Source organism: Globicephala melas, chromosome 14 (assembly GCF_963455315.2).
Source record: "Globicephala melas chromosome 14, mGloMel1.2, whole genome shotgun sequence".
In the NCBI taxonomy this organism is placed as follows: Eukaryota; Metazoa; Chordata; class Mammalia; order Artiodactyla; family Delphinidae; genus Globicephala; species Globicephala melas.
The window spans coordinates 78812891-78834735 of NC_083327.1; the positions used below are offsets into that span (position 1 = coordinate 78812891).

The following is a 21845-nucleotide window of genomic DNA, read 5'->3' on the forward strand; positions in this document are numbered from 1 at the left end:
GAGTCCACTCATAAAGGATTAACCCAAAGAGAAACACACCAAGACACACAATTAAAATGGCAAAAATTAAAGGTAGAGAATATTAAAAACAGCAAGGGAAAAGCAACAAATAACATACAAGGGAACTCCCATAAGGCTATCAGCTGACTTTTCAGCAGAAACTCTGCAGGCCAGAAAAGAGTGACACCATATATTTAAAGTGATGAAAGGGAAAAACCTACAACCAAGAATACTCTACCCAGCAAGACTCTTGTGTAGATTTGATAGATCAAAAGCTTTACAGACAAGCAAAAGCTAAGAGTTCAGCACCACCAAACCAGTTTTACAGGAAATGTTAAAGTAACTTTTCTAAGCAAAAAAGAAAATGCCATAACTAGAAACATGAAAATTACAAACTGGAAAGCTCAATGGTAAAAAGGCAAACACGCCGTAAAGATAGGAAGTCATCCACACACAAAGCTAGTAGGAAGGTTAAAAAACAATAGTAGTAAAATCATCTATATTCACAATAAGCAGTTAAGGGATACACAAAACAATTAGATGTAAAATATTATATCAAAAACAGTAATTGTGAGGGGAGGAGAGTAGAAATGCAGGGTTATTAAAATGCATTTGAAATTAAGAGATCAGCAACTTAAAACAAATATATATGTAATTCATATATATATAAAACTATATATATACATATATATATATAAAACTATGTATATATATGTATCTCACCATATAAAAACCTCATGGTAACCAAAAACCAAATTATCTATAATAGATATACACATACACAAAAAGGAATCCAAATATAACACTAAAGATGGTCTTTTTTTTCCCTTCTTTTGTTCTTTTGTGACTTGATGACTTACAAAAACAACTTCCAAATAATTGACAAAATGTCAAAAGTACATATCAATAATTACCTTAACTGTAAATGGAAGTGTTCCAATTAAAAAACAGAGTGTCTGAATGGATACAAAAACAAGACCCATATATGTGCTGCCTACACGAGATCTGAAGACACACAGACTGAAGGTTAGGGGATGAAAAAAGATATTCCATGCAAATAGAAATCAAAAGAAAACCAAGGTAGCAATACTTATATCAGACAAAATAGACTTTGAAATAAAGGCTGTTACAAGAAACAAGGGCACTGCATAATGATCAAGGGATCAGTCCAAGAAAAAGATATAACAATTGTAAATATATATGCACCCAACATAGGAGAACTTAAACACATAAAGCAAATATTAACAGACATAAAGGGAGAAACTGAGAGTAACACAATAATAGTAGGGGACTTTAACACCCCATTTACATCAATGGACAGATCATCTAGACAGAAAATCAATAAGGAAACACTAGCCTTAAATGATACATTAGACCAGATGAACTTAATTGATACACACAGAACATTCCATCCAAAAGCAGCAGAATACATATTCCTTTAAAGTGCACATGGATCGGGATAGATCACGTTTCCACAAAACAAGCCCTGGTAAATTTAAGAAAGTTGAAATGATGTCAATCATCTTTTCCGATATGAACACTATGATACTAGAAATCAACTACAAAAACTGCAGAAAACAAAAACACGTGGAGGCTAAACGATATACTACTAAACAACCAAACACTAAACAACCAATGGATCACTGAAGAAATCAAAAGTAAATTAAAAAATACCTAGACACAAATGAATACTAAAACACAATGATCCAAAACCTATGGGATGCAGCAAATGTAGTTCTAAGAGGGAAGTTTATAGTGATATAGCTTACCTTAGGAAACAAGAAAAATATCAAATAAATAACCTAACCTTACACCAAAAGGAACTAGAGAAAGAAGAACAAACAAAACCCAAAGTTAGTAGAAGGAAATAAATCATAAAGATCAGAGCAGAAATAAATGAAATAGAGCCAAAACAAAAATCAAACAAAAAACCCCAAGGAAAAAGCTGACAGTATTTCCTCTAAGATCAGGAACAAGACAAAGATGTCCACTCTCACCACTTTTATTCAACACAGTACTGGAAGTCCTAGCCACAGCAATCAGAGAGGAAAAAGAAATAAAAAGAATACAAATTGGAAAGGAAGAAGTAAAACTGTCACTGTTTGTAGATGACATGATACTATACATAAAAAAAATCCTACAGATGCCACCAGAAAACTACTAGAACTCATCAATGAATTTAGTAAAGTTGCAGGATACAAAATTAATATACAGAAATCTGTTGCATTTCTGTACACGAACAATGAACTATAAGAGAAATTGAGGAAACAATCCCATTTACCACTGCATCAAAAAGAATAAAATGCCAATGAATAAACCTACCTAAGAAGGTAGACCTGTACTTGGAAAACTATGGCAGAGAGGAAAGAAACCGAAGACAACACCAACAGATGGAAAGATATACGATGTTCATGGGTTGGAAGAGTTAATATTGTTAAAATGACCATACTACACAAGGCAATCTACAGACTCAATGCAATCCCTATCAAGATAGCCATGGCATTTTTTCACAGAACTTGAACAAATAACTTTAAAATTTGTATGGAAACACAAAGGATCCCAGATAGCCAAAGCAATCTTGAGAAAGAAGAACAGAGCTGGAGGAATCGCACTCCCTGTCTTCAGACTATACTACAAAGCTACAGTAATTAAAACAGTATGGTGCTGACACAAAAACAGACACATAGATCAGTGGAACAGAGAGCCCAGAAATAAACCCATGCACCTATGGTCAATTAATCTATAACAAAGGAGGCAAAAATATACAGCGGAGAAAAGGCAGCCTCTTCAATAAGTGGTGCTGGGAAAATTGGACAGCTACAAGTAAAAGAATGGAATTAGAACATTCTCTAACACCACACACAAAAATTTAAAAATGGATTAAAGACCTAAGTGTAAGACTGGAAACTATAAAACTCCTAGAGGCAAACACAGGCAGAAAATTCTTTGACATAGCTGTCTCCTGAAGCAAAGGAAATGAAGGCAAAAATAAACAAATGAGACTTAGTTAAACTTAAAAGGTTTGGTACAACAAAGGAAACCATCAACAAAACGAAAAGACAACCTACTGAATGGGAGAAGATATTTGCAAATAATATGACCGATACAGGGTTAATATTCCAACAAATATCAACAGCTCATACAATTCAAAATTTAAAACAACCCAATTAAAAAATGGGCAGAAGAACTGAATAGACATTTTTTCAAAAGGACATGCAGATGGCCAACAGGCACATGAAAAGATGCTCAACATCCCTAATCATCAAGGAAATGCAAATCAAAACTACAATGAGATATCACTTCACCCCTGTCAGAATGGCTATCCTCAAAAAGGACACAAATAACAAATGTTGGCGAGGATGCGGAGAAAAGGGAACCCTTGTACTCTGTTGGTGAGAATGTAAATTGGTGTAGCCACTGTGGGAAAAAGGATGGCGGTTTCTCAAAAAACTGAAAATAGAAGAATCATATAACCCAGCAATTCCATTCCTGGGCATATATCTGAAAAAAACAAAAACATTAATTCGAAAAGATACATGCACGCCAATGTTCACAGCAGCATTATTTATAACTGCCAAAATATGGAAGCAACCTAAGTGTCCATCAACAGATGACTGGATAAACATGATGTGGTATATATATATACAATGTAATACTAATCAGTCATAAAAAGGAATGAAATTTTGCCATTTGCAACAACATGGATGGACTTGGAGGGTATTATGCTACGTGAAGTAAGTCCAACAGAGAAAGACAAATACTGTATGATATCACTTATATGTGGAATCTAAAAAATACAACAACCTAGTGAATATAACAAAAAAGAAAACAGACTCAGATATAGAAACCAGTGGTTACCACTGGGGAGAGGGAAGTGGGGAGGAGCAACATAAGGGTAGGGGATTAAGAGGTGCAAACTATTATGTATAAAATAAGCTACAAGGATATATTCTACAACACAGGATATATGGCCAATATTTTAGAACTGTAAACGGAGTATAACGTTGAAAATTTTTGCATCATTATATTGTATACCTGTTACTTATATAATATTGTACATCAACTACACTTTAATTTTACACCTGTGGGAATGGAAACCCAGAGTCTTTACTTATACCCTACTTATAAACAGGGCCTCAAGTTGCTTTCAACAGTAGGGCTCATAGAAAGTTTTTAAGCTTGTACTATTTGCAGTATATGGATAGTAAACGAAAACCTTCAGTTTTTTCCACCTGTTTCAATTGCTGATATGCAGATCAGAAGTGCTGGTCTTATCAGTGATACTCTAGTACAGGCCAATAGAACATTCCCCTGCTTAAAAATGTGCTTGACAAAAGATTTAGGGATTGAGTACATTTAAGCAAAAATCATTATAAAATAAATGTACTGAATTCCACAATAATAATTACAGCTATTGCCATAGAACCATCCCCCTAACCTAAAACCCCAAAAGTTTGGTGAAGATGGGGCATGCTGGGAACCTGAGTCTCCATCTAGCAACTCAGCTTTACCCTGAAGCATTTTCCAAATTCTGGGACCTCTTCTCTGCAGTCCTCCTCTGTACTGCACAACTCCAGGGGCTGCTCTCCACAAAGACTAAGACACGAATGGCACTCCCTAGGCAATGAGCCCACTGCTCCAAGAACCGCATCCTTAAGTCCCAATGTTTGTGTCCAACAGTGCTGGGTTGTAATATTATCAGAAACTACCACTCTCCAAGGCAGCAGTTCTCAAAGAGTGTTATGACAATTGGAAAATGTATTACAAGTAATTTGTCACTAACATGGACATTCTGATTGACTTTTTAGATATTAAAATAGATTCAAGATCATGTCTCCAATAATGTTTATTACTCTCATTCACACCTCAACAGCTTTTTAAAGGGCGATTTAGCCGGTATGCCAGGAGTGAAACATGGGATATGCTATACATTTACCATGCATGTCTTGGCAAGGAAAAAAACAACACGAAAACTTCTGGTCTAATATATAGTGTGCTGAAAAATTACTTAAAAGCTGAGGCTATGCCCCCAATTTAATTTGAGAAAACCCTTACAGCATTTATTCTAATAGCTATTGGAATTAAACGCTTCAAGTTTTAGGGCTTCCCTGGTGGCGCAGTGGTTGGGAGTCCGCCTGCCGATGCAGGGGACACGGGTTCGTGCCCCGGTCTGGGAGGATCCCACGTGCCGCGGAGCAGCTGGGCCCGTGAGCCATGGCCAGTGAGCCTGCGCGTCCGGAGCCTGTCCGCAACGGGAGAGGCCACAGCAGTGAGAGGCCCGCATACCGCAAAAAAAAAAAAAAGCTTGAAGTTTTAAAGTGTCTTTGCCATTGACTAGCTCATTTAGCTTCAGTTTTCTCACTTGCAGGTACAGGACTGTTGCCAGCCTCGGTGCTGAGGTTAGAATAATGAAAGCTTTATAGGACCAACTGATGAGAAAGCCTTTGGATATGTCAATAATTACAGTGCCAATGGTCATTTTGAAGAACCAGTAAATTCAGCTTCTTCGTAAAACAGAATAAGACTATAAATGTTCCCTGAACAGGAATAACAGTGTCTGCCATTTGAGATCACCTATATGCCGGACACTACACCAAGCAGTAGGCTTTTATTCAGTCTTCACAATTCTGTGTGGCAGAAATGAGGACCACCACTTTACATATGAGAAACCAGAGGTCAGAGATGTTAACCCACCCATGGTGATCTGGTTTACGAGTACAATGGCCTGACTGATATCCAGGCTCTTTCCCCACAACCACCCTGGTTCTGTGACCTGGGAAGACAGGGCACCTCTACAAGCTCTACTCCTGTGCCAGCTTTCAATATAAATGACTTAAAAAGCCTAGAGTGTGCATCTCTTGTGATGGTGACCGTGTTACTGAGAATGCTAAATGGCAGATTATTACCAGTACTCCCCGATAGCCAGTACTCATCTGCTTCTGGATACAGGGGGCTATACTTCTCTACCCTCTTGAAGTTAGGTAACCATCTAACTAATTCTGGCTAATGAAACATGAGGAAGAGAGATGTGTGTCACTTCCAAGGTGGAAGCACATAATTGCAAGTGTTCAGTTCTCCAGGCCTCTCTTCCCTTTCCATAGCAATCATGGAAACCTGTGTTGCTGCAGTGGTGCCTCAAGATCAAAGAAACTTGAGGTATGAAGCCAGCCTGTGGAGGGCAGCTTCCCTAGAAAGTTGTGTAAACCCAGTGAATTTTAGGAGAGAAATAAACCTTTATTATTATTAATTTTTTTTTGCGGTACGCGGGCCTCTCACTGCTGTGGCCTCTCCCGTTGCGGAGCACAGGCTCCGGACCGCAGGCTCGGCGGCCATGGCTCACGGGCCCAGCCGCTCCGTGGCATGTGGGATCCTCCCGGACCGGGGCACGAACCTGCGTCCCCTGCATGGGCAGGCGGACTCCCAACCACTGTGCCACCAGGGAAGCCCAAACTTTTCTTATTTTAAGCCACACAGCTGGAGATTATTTTTTACTATAGTATAACCCAGCCTATCCTGACTGAAGTAGCTGGTGAAGAGAATTACAAAACAGACATAAGGCAGGCTCTGATCTCCTTCAATATTACATTATATTTGGCTGAAACATGGCTGAATAAAAATTCAAGGGCTGGACAAAGGGGAAGAGAAACTTGGTGCAATTAAGCTTAAAAAGGTTTTAGAACCACCTGGAACAATCAAACCACCACTTTTGCCACCTTCAGGGAGCTCAGCACATCGATTAATCCCATAATATGACACAGCTTCCTGGATAATCAGAACATTTTGATATTTTCAATGAAATAGTATGGTTCAATGAAATAATAGGGGAGCTCTGATCAGCACAGTTAAGTAAAGGGTCAGTTTTGGGGGTTGGATCACTGTCCTATGTCTACTTGATAAAACTAAATAAGCAGGACTGGCTTAATTTAGAAAGCAGATGCTAGGGGCTTCCCTGGTGGCGCAGTGGTTAAGAATCCACCTGCCAATGCAGGGGACACTAGTTCGAGCCCTGGTCCGGGAAGATCCCACATGCCGCGGAGCAGCTAAGCCCGTGCGCCACAGCTATGGAGGCTGCGCTCTAGAGCCCACGAGCCACAACTACTGAGCCCGTGTGCCACAACTACTGAAGGCCGCACACCTAGAGCCCGTGCTCTGCAACGAGAAGCCACCGCAATGAGAAGCCCGTGCACCACAATGAAGAGTAGCCCCCGCTTGCAGCAACTAGAGAAAAGCCCGCGCGCAACGAATACCCAATGCAGCCAAAAAAAAAAAAAAAAGAAAGCAGATACTAGTACGTTTCAATTTTGATTAGGCCTATTGATATCCACATCAAACCTGAGATATGTTTGAACATACCATATAATTTATTTAATATTCAATTGAATAGGAGGGCTAAGATTCTCATTTCCTAAGTTATTAGTACCATTTAGGTTAAGGTCAGACGAGCATCTTTACTTTCTCCTAAACCTTCAATGTATCACATCCATACAGAATAGAATCTGTAGTAAAGTCAACTGATTTAGGAATAAAAAGTGAACATGTAACTTTCTGAGAAATACAATCCCTGAAGTACTCATTAAAATGGCCAAATTTTATGACAGTGACTAACAACAGGGCACAATTCAAAAGCAAAATCTTTCCGTTAATGTGAAGTAAACTGAGCAACAGAGATGACCCTGGAGTGTCTTAGGGCCAGGGCACACTCTGCAGGTAAGACTCAGCCCAATAAGAACAATTTATAATGTGCTTCTTGATTTAATGTGCTAACAGGTCAGGTTCTCAGAGGCAGTTCTAAAATTATTTCAGTCAGACTTTATTTTTAGTAACTGTTACCACCTCTCTCAGGCCTCTTTCTGAAGCTTTATATTTTACTGCCTTAAATACTTTATAATAGCTACCAACTAAATCACTATTATTTTCATTTTTTAATGATCCTGCTTCACTGGTACATATACATGAGCATGCACACACACACACAAGCACACACAGGACCTGCTTCCAGCTCCCATTTTACGATGCCTTTTTGAAAGCCTGGCTGATAGGCTGTCATAGGGCAATGAAGACAGAATGCTTCTGTGTATACGTTTATTTTCACATTGTATAGGAAGTTACAACGTCAAAAAAATAGTATATAAATGAACATAGGTATAAGTCACCCAGAACAAAAGAATGAACCTGTACTTAATGAAAAGAATCAGAATTTCTGTAACACAACAAACACCCACATCCTACATTTTTTTGGACAAGTGGCAACTATACACACACATACACAGGGTGAGGACCGGTACATCAGTGGTACGAAAACACCTTCTTTGATGCAGTCACTTAGGAATTGTTTAAAAAAAAAAGTATAATTCAGCATCTGGATGCTAAATAAAAGAGCTGGGGGGGGGGTCTAAATAAATAGGGGAGTCACTCTACCCACTTCCCTGTTTCCAACTTTTAGGAATTCAAGTTTATTCAAAAACTGGACATACACAACTCCATAACTACTCTCTTTTCTTCAATAACTTCAGAATGGTAGTTTTAAACAACTTTAAAACTTAAGCTCCTTTTGAATTTCCCAAAGTGTTTTTGCACTCTTCTGCAGATGGGTCTCTTCTTCAGGGGCCAACTTTACTTTTATAAGGTTGGTAATACCACTCCCTCCCAGGATACAAGGAACACTGAGGAATACTTCTTCATTTATTCCATAGAGACCCTTAATTCTGGTGGAAACCGGATGCACTCTCCGAAGATTCTTCACAATACTTTCTGTTAAGTCAGCTACAGACAGGCCAATGGCCCAAGAAGTATAACCTTTCGTTTTAATAATCTCATAGGCGCTAGCAACCACATCTTTGTGCACATTTTTCCACTGCTCAGGATCTTTATCAGTTCCTATATCTACGTTCAGATCCTTCAGAGGGACACCAGCGATGTTCACTCCACTCCACACAGGAACACTTGAGTCTCCATGCTCTCCAAGGATCCACCCATGACAGCTTTCAGGATGGATACCAAGCCTCTGCCCGATGAAGAAACGGAAACGGGCAGTGTCCAGATTACAACCACTTCCAATAATACGGTTTTGGGGAAATCCACTCAACTTCCAGGCTACGTAAGTTAAGATATCCACTGGATTGGAAACAACAATCAGTTTGCAGCGCGGACTGTACTGAACAATACTGGAAATTATTAACTTAAAGATGGCGAAATTTCGCTGGACTAAATTAAGGCGTGTTTCTCCTTTTTCCTGGCGTGCACCTGCTGTGATAATCACGAGGTTGGAGTTTGCAGTGACAAGGTAATCTTCGCTGGAAATAATATTGGGCATTCTCACAAAATGGCTGCCATGCTGAAGATCCGCTGTCTCACCCTTCAGTCTGCCTCCATCAACATCCACCAAGGCAAGTTCATCACTCAGGCCTTTTAACAGGATGCTGATAGCACAGGCCATGCCAACCGATCCAGCTCCTACAATGGAGATCTTATTGCAACGAACGGGCTCCTCTGAGGGGAAATTCTTCATAAGCTCACACTTGACCGTAGCCATCTTGGACGCGGGGGCGATGGGCCAGGTGCCCCTGTGGGCGATGCCTGCCGGCTGGCAGGGACTCAACACCATTCCCGGGCACAGGCAATTCAGTCTCACAGCGCCCACTCTCTGCCTGGCCTGCTGCATTCGCACAGCCCAGCTCATGGCTACTCACTCGAGAGGTGAAAGAAGAGAGAGAGGAAGAAAGCAGCAGGCAGCCTTACAAGCTCAAAAGCAGAGAGCTGTGACCGTTGCCGTTTGCTCAGCCCGTTACTGCGGCTGCGCAAGGCCGGGACCTTTGTACGCGGCCTGCTACTGCGGCTGCGCAAGGCGAGCCCAGCTCTCGTGGCCTCAAACGGGCCTCCGCAAAGTACTTCAGGTCTGATCTGATTGCGGGGAGGGGGACGACGATGACGACGCGGTAGGGCTCCTCTCGCAAATGAATTCTGGAGTTAAAATTTTAAGAACTCGAATTCTCTCCACTACTTAGCATGTATAATGAGACAACCCAAATCCTTGCGATTACTGATTTTCTGTTTTCACTACATATGCCAAGTAAAAACATTTCCATTCAGTACAGATGAAAATAAGGTTAAATTTTCATAACTGTATCCCTGCCAGGAATAACCAGGTGCGTATCCTTTGTCTCCCAATGGCCTCCTGCACCATTTCCCTGCATCCGTTGGAAAAGTGGGACTCCTGTTTCCCGTTGTAGCCAGTTCGAGAACCTTACACTTGGAAAGGCTTCCGCTGCCTTTATGTCAGTCACGACCGTGACTGCGGAAGTCGTAGGATCCTGACGACAAGGGGCAAGAGCCGACCGTGATCTAGTCAAACAGTTGCGACAAAGGAAAGCTCCTAATTGAGAGTCCTGATCGAAAACGACTTCTCGAGTAGAAAGATGGTGATGATGTAGCCTGATATCAGCATGAGGATATATCTTCTACGTCCTTAAAATGGCAAATTTTGGCCAACTGCACAAACCAGATTATTGATTAAAGTACTAAAATATTAGCTAGTGCAATATGGCACCCGTGTACCTTACTTTCCTCTGCGTTCTTCTGGTCAGTGTTATGAATGTCCTTTCAAATTTCTAAGGAAATAAAAACTTTACATCTGATACATATATGTTTATATATATATATATATGTATATATACACACACACACACACACACACACCCTTAAACCCAATAAACTATAAAAGTCCAAACAAAAATAACAGTACTTTCTCCTCACTTACATAAACAGAATTCGGACCATGTAATGATTCCTCAAAGCTTTCCTCTCATTCCAAGAAAGCAGTATGTCCTCCCCTAACGGAGCTCTTGGTACATGCCGCCTCCTCACAGGCAGGAAAAAAAATTGTATATGTATATATGTGTGTGTGTGTGTGTGTGTGTACACATATATATTCCATTTTAGAATACCAAATCTTGACAAAATGAATATTTTACATTCAGGACTTGAAAAGCTATTCTCATTCTTTCTGCCACTGAGCTGCAGTCCAGGAAGAGAGCAACGGTAAGCAAAGGAGTTGGTGAGAGGCGAGAAAAGTGTGGCAACAGTGGAGACCCCTGCCATCCTGTTTAGATGGTACAGTACGAGCTCCGTGTCACACAAAATGGTAAGAGCACCACATACATGCGTTCTCTCCACCCCGGTGGTCAGATTTATGGTCACAGTTTGTCAAATTAAAAAGGAGAATATTTAAATGATCTTTATTTAATGGTGGCTGACATCTTATTCTTTCTTTTATCCCAGTCATAGCTTGAAATGTTTTAACCTGATGCCTGTTCTCACTTTTTCCTACAATGATTCCTTTGACCAGTCATTTTTCTTATAAGTGTTCTTGAGGATGAAATTCAAGGACATAGAGACTCTTAGTTAGACGGCCTTTTTCTACAGTAATTTTCTTTCTAGAGTTTGAACCTCTTCAGAAATACCATCACTATGACAGCTGCCTCTTCAGTTTTTCCCCTTAGCCACACTAAATCAATTTTGAGAAAAATAACACTCTCCAAAATAAAAATATCTCAAACAAAGCAGCCTTTTATTTACAGTAAGTCTTGAGATAAGAAGGAAAGAACTAAAACAGATGAACAGATGACAGGTCTACCCAAAGATGTGGAAAGCCAACTCTAGCTAGCCAGCTCCCTAATGACCTTCTGTCTTAGGTGGCTCATTATTCCTTTTGAATGGAAAATCTAATTCAAATTATCTATTCAAAATTCAGTATAATATTATGGCTGATGGCAGGATTATGCCATAATACTTTTGGTTACACCACTTAGGAGGGAGGAATCAGGAAATAAAGATGACTAGCAAGCGTCTGGACCAAGGAGGGTTGTAAACTAAGTCACTCTATTCCTTCCACCTGGACTCTCATCCCCAGCTCCCCCTGCCCTTTTTCCATCTAGGAGTCCAGCTCAAATATTCCACGCTCTCCTAAGTCTTCTACAGTCTCCCAAGGAGAATTGACTTTTTAAAAATCCGCCACCACTGTACTGTGTACCTCTCTCCATTACAGGATTTATCACACACAGTTAAATGTAACTACTTATGAATTTGTCACTCCAAAAGGGATCACCTTTTTAACAGCATATCCCTATCCTCCAGAACAGAGCTTGGTATATGAATAGGGATTCAGTAAATGTTTATGGTAGAAAAGAATGAGGAAATAACTACAGAACTGAGCCAAGTAAGGCTAGAGGGCTAAAATGTGAGTGAGATGGAAAGGCAGGGCTGGAGAATCCACCTGGTGCTGGAGTTCTGAATAAAGGGGTAAGTAAAATGGTGACTGTCTGGGGTTTCTTAGCAAGGTTGATACATAAATTTCAGATAAAGCTATGAATAAACTAAAAGATTTCTTAATTACTTTCAAAGCTAATGCCCATCTTTACCACCTTACAACATACAAATTAAAAAGAAAATTCTACAGTGCTAGAAACACAGTAAAATAAATATGCAAAGGCAGAAAGAATATTTTTATCCTTTGAAGTTATTTAAAATGTTTTGTTCTATGGAAAACTTTTAAGAAAATAATCCGTGCACAAAACCCTGGATTTGAAAAAACAAACAAACAAGATGCAATGAAAGCAGTGTTAATACTGTAAGCTATAAACTCACCAGCATGCAAGTAGAACATTATATAAACACAATTATTTTAAAAGTCTTGTGATTTGAAACTCATAAAATGCAAATTGTAGTTTTTTAAAAAAAATTAGTGGGCTGTGATTCTGTTGCTCATAGATACTAAAATCTACCTAACTCCGTAATCCTTGTGTGGGGCATCTTTACAAATCCCAGTACCTCAAAGTATTTTCTTTCGTAAGCAGTACTGGGAATGCTGGGGGAAGGACAAAAGCAGGGCCACAAAGCTTTGTCTACTGAGTAGAATAAAGGTAGAATGTCCATTCAAAAAGCAACCCTGGCACCAACTTCCTATTTATGGTATTCAAATACTATAACATGAATTGGCAAGCTCTTCTGATAAGTTACCCAGAGCTCACTTTTGTTCTTTAAAGGCATCATCTTACACATAACTTTTAATGCAATGTAAAAAAGCTGCTTGGGCTTCCCTGGTGGCACAGTGGTTGGGAGTCCGCCTGCCGATGCAGGGGACACGGGTTCGTGCCCCGGTCCGGGAGGATCCCGCGTGCCGTGGAGCGGCTGGGCCCGTGGGCCATGGCCGCTGAGGCTGCGCATCTGGAAGGGGCCACAACAGTGAGAGGTCCGTGTAAAAAAAAAAAAAAAAAAAAAAAAAGCTGCTTGTGTGAACCATTAAAAAGGAATTATTTTAATGTGGCACAAAACATGAAAAACAAAGAAATTAATATTCATTAGTATGTGTTTAAACATCCTAAATCATATCTAAAAAGTGAGAGTTTAATTTTATGGCTTAGGCTCTGACTGCACTAAGTGCTGTTTTACTCATTCAGCTCATTTATTCTCTGCGATTGGCTTAACAGAAATACTACTCTAGTCCAGTAACAGCAGCCTTACCCATCAAAAAAAAAAGGACACAAAGGATATTTTTGTGTATGGAAGTTACTTTCAGTTTGAGGCAACCTTAAGTTACCTTTATAAACTCCAAACTGCCAAAACAGATTAACTCCACGTTATAAAGTTTAAAAACTAATTTGCCGCCAGACTCTATCTGGGCAACAAAGAGGGTCAGCAGCATTGGGAATAGTGAAGAAAGAAAGGGGTGTTCTAGGTGGGGGAGCAGCAAGGACAAGGCTCTGAGGCTAGAAAGCACACTGCCTTTCAGCACGGCTAGACCTCTGACCGTGACAGAGGCTTATTAGAGGCACAGCTAGACTCTCAGCCGCAGCACTCCTGACATTCTGGACCAGATCATTCTTTATAGGCCTGTCCTGTGCACTGTAGGATGTGCAGCAGCTTCCCTGGCCTCTACCCATTAGATGCCAGTAGCTCTCCTGTAGTTATGACGGCCCAGACAGTACCTCCAAACACTGCCAAATCTCCGTCGTGGGTGGAGGTGGGCGGATGGGACACAGCAAATTTGCCGCACACACCTCCCCCACCCTGGTCGAGAAGCAATGGGTTAAAGAATAAGCAGGGGCCCGATCACACAGGAACTTACAAACGTCTTCAAGGGCCCTGGAATGTATTCTCAAGGCAAGAGGGCGCCACTGAAGTGACAGCGGCAGTGTGATCAGATTTCATCCAACAGAGTTCACTAAGTACCTCCTCTGTGCTAGTAAGCATGGTGCAGGTGCTGAGGATACAACAATGAACGAGGTACACTCCACTCTCTTAGAATTTATGTTCTTTTAGCAAAAACAGATTAACATTTTAAAATGGTCAATATAACTTCATTTTGCAACAAGTGTCGTGAAGAAAACAAAGCAGGATAACATCAGAGAGGAACTGAGTGGTGGGAATGAAGAGGCTACTGTATTTTAATTAGATGGTCTGGGGAAGCCTCTCTGAGGGGGTGAAGTAAATTTGCGTTGAAACCCTGGATGGCAACACAGAGCCAGCCCTGCAAAGACCCAGGGAAGGAGTTTCCTGGGCAAAGCTAGAAAGGCCCTACGCGTAAGGCTGGAGTGCTGAAGGAACAAGAAGGCCCAGGGCCTGGCAGGGCGAGGTGGGCGTGGGATGGGAGAGGTGATGGTGGTGGCTCAAGATGAGGTCAGCGAGGTAGGTGGGGCTACATCCTGTGAGACTTCCTCAACAGGAGATGCTGAAGGGTTTTTAAATAAAGGAGTGACATGATTTGACCTACATTTAAAAAATATCTACGTGGGAAAAAAAATTCTAGGGGAAGTAAAGGAGAGGCCGAGATACTAGACAAGAAACTGTTTCAATACACCAGGCAAAAGGTGAATGGAGGTGGAGAGAGATGAAAGAGCCAGGCTGTGTTTAGCAGCTGGGCTAACAAGCAGGTGCTCACAGCTTAGGTGAAGGGAATGACGGGAAATGAGAAAATCTACCATGATTCTCTGCTGGGTTTTTGGCTTGAACGACGGGGGGGATGGGAGTGGCACTCACTGAAATGGGAGAGACTAAGGGAGGAGCAAGTTAGGGAGGAGGAGAGGAAACCACAACTTCTGGCTGGGATGTGGGGCTTTGACATGCCTGTGAGATGAGATGGACCACGTGTGGTTTCAAGGCAAATCTGAAGGTCAGGCTGGAGCTATGTATTTGGACATTATCAGATTGTATAGATTGTTTTTAATGCCAGGGACTAGGCAAGAGCACCAAGGACTGAGGACAGATGGAGAACAGAAGAGTGCAAGTATGAAGCCACTGGACACTCCAACACTTCCAGGTCTGCAGAGGAGGAGCCAGAAAAGGAGATGAAAAAAATGGCCAGTGAGGTGGAAGGGGTAGAAGCCAAGAGAGGGGAGAATGCTCCCTGGTGTCAAGTGTTGCTGAGAGGTCAAGTAAGAAGGATGACGACAAGACCTGGACCTGGCAACAAGGACGGCACTGGCGACCCACACCAGCAGTTTTGGGTGGGCTGGGAAAGAAGCTGGACCGAGGAGAAAAAGGAGAGGAAGTGGAGACAGCGATCACAACCAACTCTTTTCAAGAAACCTCTCCTATGACGGGAAGCAGGCACATGGGCTGGTACCTGGAGGATGACGAGGAACACCGAGAGAAGACTTTTAGAGGTGGGAGAAACTAGAACACGTCTCCACACACTGCAGCAGAGGGAAAACTGATCACCATCAAAGGCTGGGGATCATTATGGGAGCGAGGTCCTTGGGTAGATGGGGGTGGGAGGCGGGTGGATGCCCTCATGCGCGTGGGGCTTTGGCCGCAGCATGGATATTTCGCCCATGTTAGAAAGGCAGAGGTGCGGGGAAGAGGAAGGCCAGCGCATCCTTGCGGTAGTGTGGGGAAAGGGCTGTGACGGGGCAAGGTGGCAGGCAGGGAGAAGGAACCTTAGCTGTGATAAGCACCTTGGGGCAGGAAGGTGCCCCAGCTACAGTGGCTGTGAGGGTGGGGGAGGAGCAAGACTTGGTGACTGATCAGATACAGGGGTGAGAGAGAGTGCGGTCACGATAAAGTCCAGCTTTCCAGTCCAGGCCGCATTGCTAGATGATGGATGACACTGCCATTCACGGTGGGTGACCCGGCAGTAGGTTGGGGGGCGAAATGGGGGGGGGGTAAATGACAGTTCAAGTGGAAACACACGTAACACCAGTGGGACATCCAAGCATCAGTGTCCAGTCAAACGGGCCTGTGAGCTAGGAGCGCAGGGGTCTGGCTGAAGACACGGTCCTGGCAGTTGTCTGCATGTGGATGAAGCCACTGGAATGGACAGAACCGTGGAGAAAATACCAGGGCAAAGGAGGAACCTGAAGTCAACAGGATGGTGGGAGGTGAAAAACAAGAGCCAAAGTAGGATCAGGAAGAAGTACAGAAAGAATAAGAACTATGAAAGCCCAGAATCTGTTAGCACAGAAGCAAATAGTAACTGATATATCTGAGTCATCAAGAAAAAGTGAAATTACGTTCAACACAATCTGCGTTGTGGAAAGATATACAGCACATTAAAAAAAAAGATTTCTTCTTAAAATTGTTAGAAGTATTTCAGTCAGGAAATACTGAAACAAAGCTTAAGGGGAAAGCGTGCGCTATCAGGTCTGCACTCCACAATGCTTTGGTTAGAGATCTGCTCATGTGAGACCAATTTTCTATGCTCAGTAAGAAAACCCAAGTGAAATCAAGGCTACCTTCCCTCCAGTGGGGTGAGACTGGGAACATTCTTGAGGTGATTAAGCCTGGTTTGTGTCAGGCCTGGAACAAGAAGGCTTTTATGGCAGAGCTTATCTTTCCTGGTAAGTGTTGCACATTCTTACTTTATAAAATGCTTTATAAGATGCTTGGGGCCCTATTTTACTTGTAAAAGGAAACCGGTAGGTTTTTAAAGAGGAATCTTGGCAATACGCCAAAACGGCTGATTTCCCCCAACCCTTGGCAAAAAAAAAAAAGGGACAGTACATCAGTCACTACGTCCCATTTTAAACTGAGCAAGTCCCTTTGATTCGGTCTCTCTGTCACCAAATTGCTCCTTGACATTCACACAGAGTACCTCTCACCACCGGGATGCCAAGCCCATTAGAGCTGCAATGGAATGGGAAATAAGGAATATAGAGATGTTCTTGTCACCTCAGACCTGAATTTAACTGATGCACAGTGCCACTTCCAATTAATTTAAAAATGATTCCAGGAAAAATATTCCTCACTGCTTAAGCTGTTTGAAGGCCCGAGGGCTTGACAGATGGAGCTATCTCTGCAAGATCATGACGACTGCGTTCTGGGCGGTCTAGGAAGTACCATCAGGAAGAGGAAGCAAGGCGGCGGCTGCTGACATAAGGCAGTCAGAATAAGAAACTGAAGCTTTCTTCCTGGGGGCGGAGCTGGTAGAAATCTTTGGAAGCACTGAAATTAGATTAGGCGAGGACATAGAGGGAAATGTTTCAGCCGTGTTTCAGACTTCCCCTGCAGACCACTCAGAAGTGGCTACCATTAAACAATTTGCCAGGAGACTCGAATTTGTTTTTAATCTTTGACCTAAACCAATGAAAAGTATACAGCATGAAGTTTATTTCCTTCTTAGATATCTTAGAAGTTAAAAACTTTTAAGCTTTTCCATAGTTTTATTTTACATGTGGGGTTCAAGCATTCACCCTACAATGCTGCTTTCATTTGAAATAAGTAAACACGGTGTAAGAATAAATGTATTTAATGTGAGATACACCAGAATGTTGGTAAAACAGAAATTAGCAAAAAGTAAAAGAAATTTCACTGTAATTAGCAAAAGCCCTCAAGCTGGTCATAAGGTAATTAAGAAGTGAGCCTAAATATTAATATAAAAGTATGCCTAGCAACAGCTACCAAAAAGAGCTGGAGAAAATAAATTTTATTAGAGTGCATTCACCATTGTCTCAGAGATAAGGTATAATATTACTTCTTTTAAAAGATCTTTCTTATAATACATACAGATGGCCAATAGGCACATGAAAAGATGTTCAACATTGCTAAGTATTAGAGAAATGAAAATCAAAACTACAATGAGGTATCACCTCACACCAGTCAGAATGGCCATCATCAAGAAGTCCACAAATAATAAATGCTGGAGAGGGTGTGGAGAAAAGGGAACCCTCTTGCACTGCTGGTGGGAATGTAAATTGGTGCAGCCACTATGGAGAAACGTATGGAAGTTCCACAAAAAACTAAAAATAGAGTTGGCATATGATCCAGCAATCCCACTCCTGGGAATATATCAGGACAAAACTGTAATTCAAAAAGATATATGTACCCCTATGTTCACAGCAGTACTATTTACAGTAGCCAAGACATGGAAACAACCTAAATGTCCATCAACAGATGAATGGATAAAGAAGATGTATATATATGTACAATGGAGTATTACTCAGCCATAAAGAAGAATGAAATAATGCCATGTGCAGCAACATGGATGGACCTAGAGATGATCATACTAAGCAAAGTCAGAAAGAGAAAGACAAATACCATATGCTATCACTTACATGTGGAATCTAAAATGACACAGATGAACTTATCTACGAAACAGAAACAGACTCACAGACACAGAGAACAGCCTTGCAGTTGTGGGGGAGGGAGGGACCGGGAGTTTGGGAGTAGCAAGCGCAAACTATTACATAGAGAATGCATAAGCCACGAGGTCCTGCTGTACAGCACAGGGAGCTCTAGTCAACATCCTGTGATGAACCATAATGGAGAAGAATTTTTAAAAAATCCTTCTTTGAAGAGGAAAGTCAAATGACACTTTTTAGAGAAATATGTAAAATATGTATGTTTTAACATGTTTTATTTTTTTAAAGAAAAAGAGGTCTGGCCTTACGAGAAAAAAGCAACCTATATTAGATGAGGAGGCAAGACTGGGGCTGGAGAGTATTCGTGACTCCAGTCACAGATTATTTCCATAAAAGCCTTTACAGCAGCAAGGTCTTCAGAGAGACACAATAAAGGAAGAAATTTTCCATGTATCAGATTGGCAAAAATTTCAGAGTAATAAAAGCTACTAATGGCAAGGGTGCTAGGAAACTTGTATACATTGCTGGTATCTTCTGAACTGTATAAGCTTTCCTGGAAGGCCATTTAGCAACAAATATTAAAAACATTTTAAAAATAACACTTTGATTCAACAATAGCATGTTCTGTCTTTAGAACACATTTCTTGACAAAGAAGAGTACAAAAAGATGTATGCCTATAGAGGTTCACATGGTGTTTGATAGTAAAAAATTACAAACTAAATGCTGTTGGCTGGAGACCGATTAAGTAAATTATAACATACAATTGAGTACCATGTAGCCATTAAAAGTGATGGAGATTCATACACTCCACTGTGCAGAGATGTTCTTATGAGTATTCAGTGAAAAAAAGTTCCATAGTAGTACAGTAAAACAGTATTTATATATGATTATATGTGCATGCCTATAGAAGCTCTACAGGGATGTTCCTACTATAATAAGTGATTACAATTCAGGGAGATCTTTGGTGATTTTTGTTTTTGACCTTTTCTACACTGATTTTTTCTTTTCATACAATGAGTACATATATATATATATATATATATATATATATATATTTTTTTTTAATAAAAAAAAAAGCCATGGGCTTCCCTGATGGCACAGTGGTTAAGAATCCACCTACCAATGCAGGGGACACGGGTTCGAGCCCTGGTCCAGGAAGATCCCACATACGGCCGAGCAGCTAAGCCCGTGCCCCACAACTACTGAGCCTGCACTCTAGAGCCCACGAGTCACAACTACTGAAGCCCACGAGCCTAGAGCCTCTGCTCTGTAACAAGAGAAGCCATCGCGATGAGAAGCCCGCACACCGCAACGAAGAGTAGCCCCCACTCGCCGCAACTAGAGAAAGCCTGCGCAGCAACGAAGACCCAATGCAGCCAACAAACAAATAAATAAATAAATTTAAAAACCCATTTTTGTTTAAAAAAGTAGGTCCTAAATATATTTTTTCTTTGAAAATAAACACCAATATATGTAAATAAAAACAAATACCTCTTATCCCATGGTTAAAAAAACCCTCCATTTATAAGAGTTAATTTTAAAATTTAAATCTCTGGACAATTTAAAGTATTTTACAATAACTGAGAATGTTTCCATTCATGGTTTTATTTCTATCAATGTTTTAGCTCCTGTGAAGACCACTATAAATGACATGCAAATTTAACTACGCCAGGTATCATGAATATATTCTAACACAACCACAGTAAATGTTAGCAGTGGGTGATTCTGACCAGTCTTTTGAGATAACTTCAAACAAATGCAGAACACGGGTCCATTAGGCATAAAAAGCTATAGCGATTCCAATCATATCTATCAGGAATTTTTTATACACCTTATGTTTTTCCTTCAAAGGGAAGAAAAAAAAACCAAGACAGCCTAACCATAAATATGCTCAACCTCTTGCTCAATACCTACTATAAATAATAAAAGGTAAGAAAGTTTTAACATGTAAATAACTATAGGTGGCATGTTTTTTTCTTTTGACAACTGGGGGATTACCAGTTAGTATCAATAACGCCCTTACTGCCTGAAGAGCATTTATCTCCACTATTCTCTAAACTTAAAACATCTGCCCTAATAAACAATCTAATCACATCACCATGTTGTGCACTCACATGGCCCGAATGCACCAGGATCACGTGCACAGCTGCAGTAGGGAACCGTGAACCCATAGTGAATGTTCACTCTTTTCACAATTCAGTTCCTGTTATAAAATTAATGCTGCCTCCATCATAACACATGATAAAATACCATAATTCAAAGTAAGTGATGAACCCATTCTGAGCAATCAGGCCATGCCCATGGCTGGTCAGCAGGGTGGAGCTGGTGTGGCGATGCCAGGCTGGACCTGCACTGATTCCTACGCTAAGGCAGGCAGGGTGCCACTTCAAATCCTGGGCAGCCTGATCTGCTACAGTTGGCTGACAGGATAGCTTCCACTAGCTCTCCTTTTTTGGAACCTCTGATTAAATGATCTACCACTGTGTAAATTAAAATTTTTTATTTATATCTGATGTATTAAACATGTTCCATGCGAATGAAATTCTGCACTAATTATGAATAAACAAAGAGTAAATCCAAAACATTTCTAATAAACTGAAGAGCTTTGCTTTAAGCCTTTTCAGCCAGCAGATGTAGCTGTGAATTAAAATAGGGAATGCAAGCTGCTCTTGGTCAGCCACTAGATGGCACCCTTTTCTATGGAACTGGTTTACACTGGAGATTTAATACAATTCAACTATTTTGACACTGGATTCATTCTGATTTACATGCATTTATCTAGAATGATCATCTCAATTACTTACTGAGAGCACAGACCGCAACCATTTTTGCGCAACATTTTTTGACTAAAACTTTTCATTCCTTATAGACACATGACATTTCCTAATGAGAGGAAGTAAACAGCGATAAAAGTTCATCACTGGGGGCTTCCCTGGTGGCGCAGTGGTTGAGAGTCCGCCTGCCGATGCAGGGGACAAGGGTTCGTTCCCCGGTCCGGGAAGATCCCACATGCCGCGGAGCAGCTGGGCCCGTGAGCCATGGCCGCTGAGCCTGCGCGTCCGGAGCCTGTGCTCCGCAACGGGAGAGGCCACAACAGTGAGAGGCCCGCGTACCGCAAAAAAAAGTTCATCACTGGAATCGGCAACCTCATCAAAACTCTCTAAATGCAGAGCTTCCCTCGTGGCACAGTGGTTAAGAATCCACCTGCCAACGCAGGGGACATGGGTTCGAGCACTGGTCCGGGAAGATCCCACATGCTGCAGAGCAACTAA

General features: G+C 41.2%; 2 protein-coding genes across 3 annotated transcripts in view; both read right to left on the reverse strand.

Moving 5' to 3' along the window:
* TMEM242 (transmembrane protein 242) overlaps positions 1–21845 on the reverse strand; it is a 47376-nt gene that overhangs the window by 6294 nt on the left and 19237 nt on the right. The window lies entirely within an intron of this gene.
* On the reverse strand, positions 8087–10051 carry LDHAL6B (lactate dehydrogenase A like 6B). Of its 2 annotated transcripts, XM_060283945.1 has the most exons (2): positions 9312–10051; positions 8087–9149 (listed from the first exon to the last, which is right to left on the reverse strand). In XM_060283945.1, the coding sequence occupies exons 1-2, from the start codon at positions 9677–9679 to the stop codon at positions 8534–8536; spliced, it is 984 nt and encodes a 327-aa protein (XP_060139928.1). In that variant the 5' UTR covers positions 9680–10051; the 3' UTR covers positions 8087–8533. The 2 variants fall into 2 exon arrangements, with proteins under 2 accessions (XP_060139928.1, XP_030708931.2); XM_030853071.2 differs by having other exon boundaries at positions 8087–10051.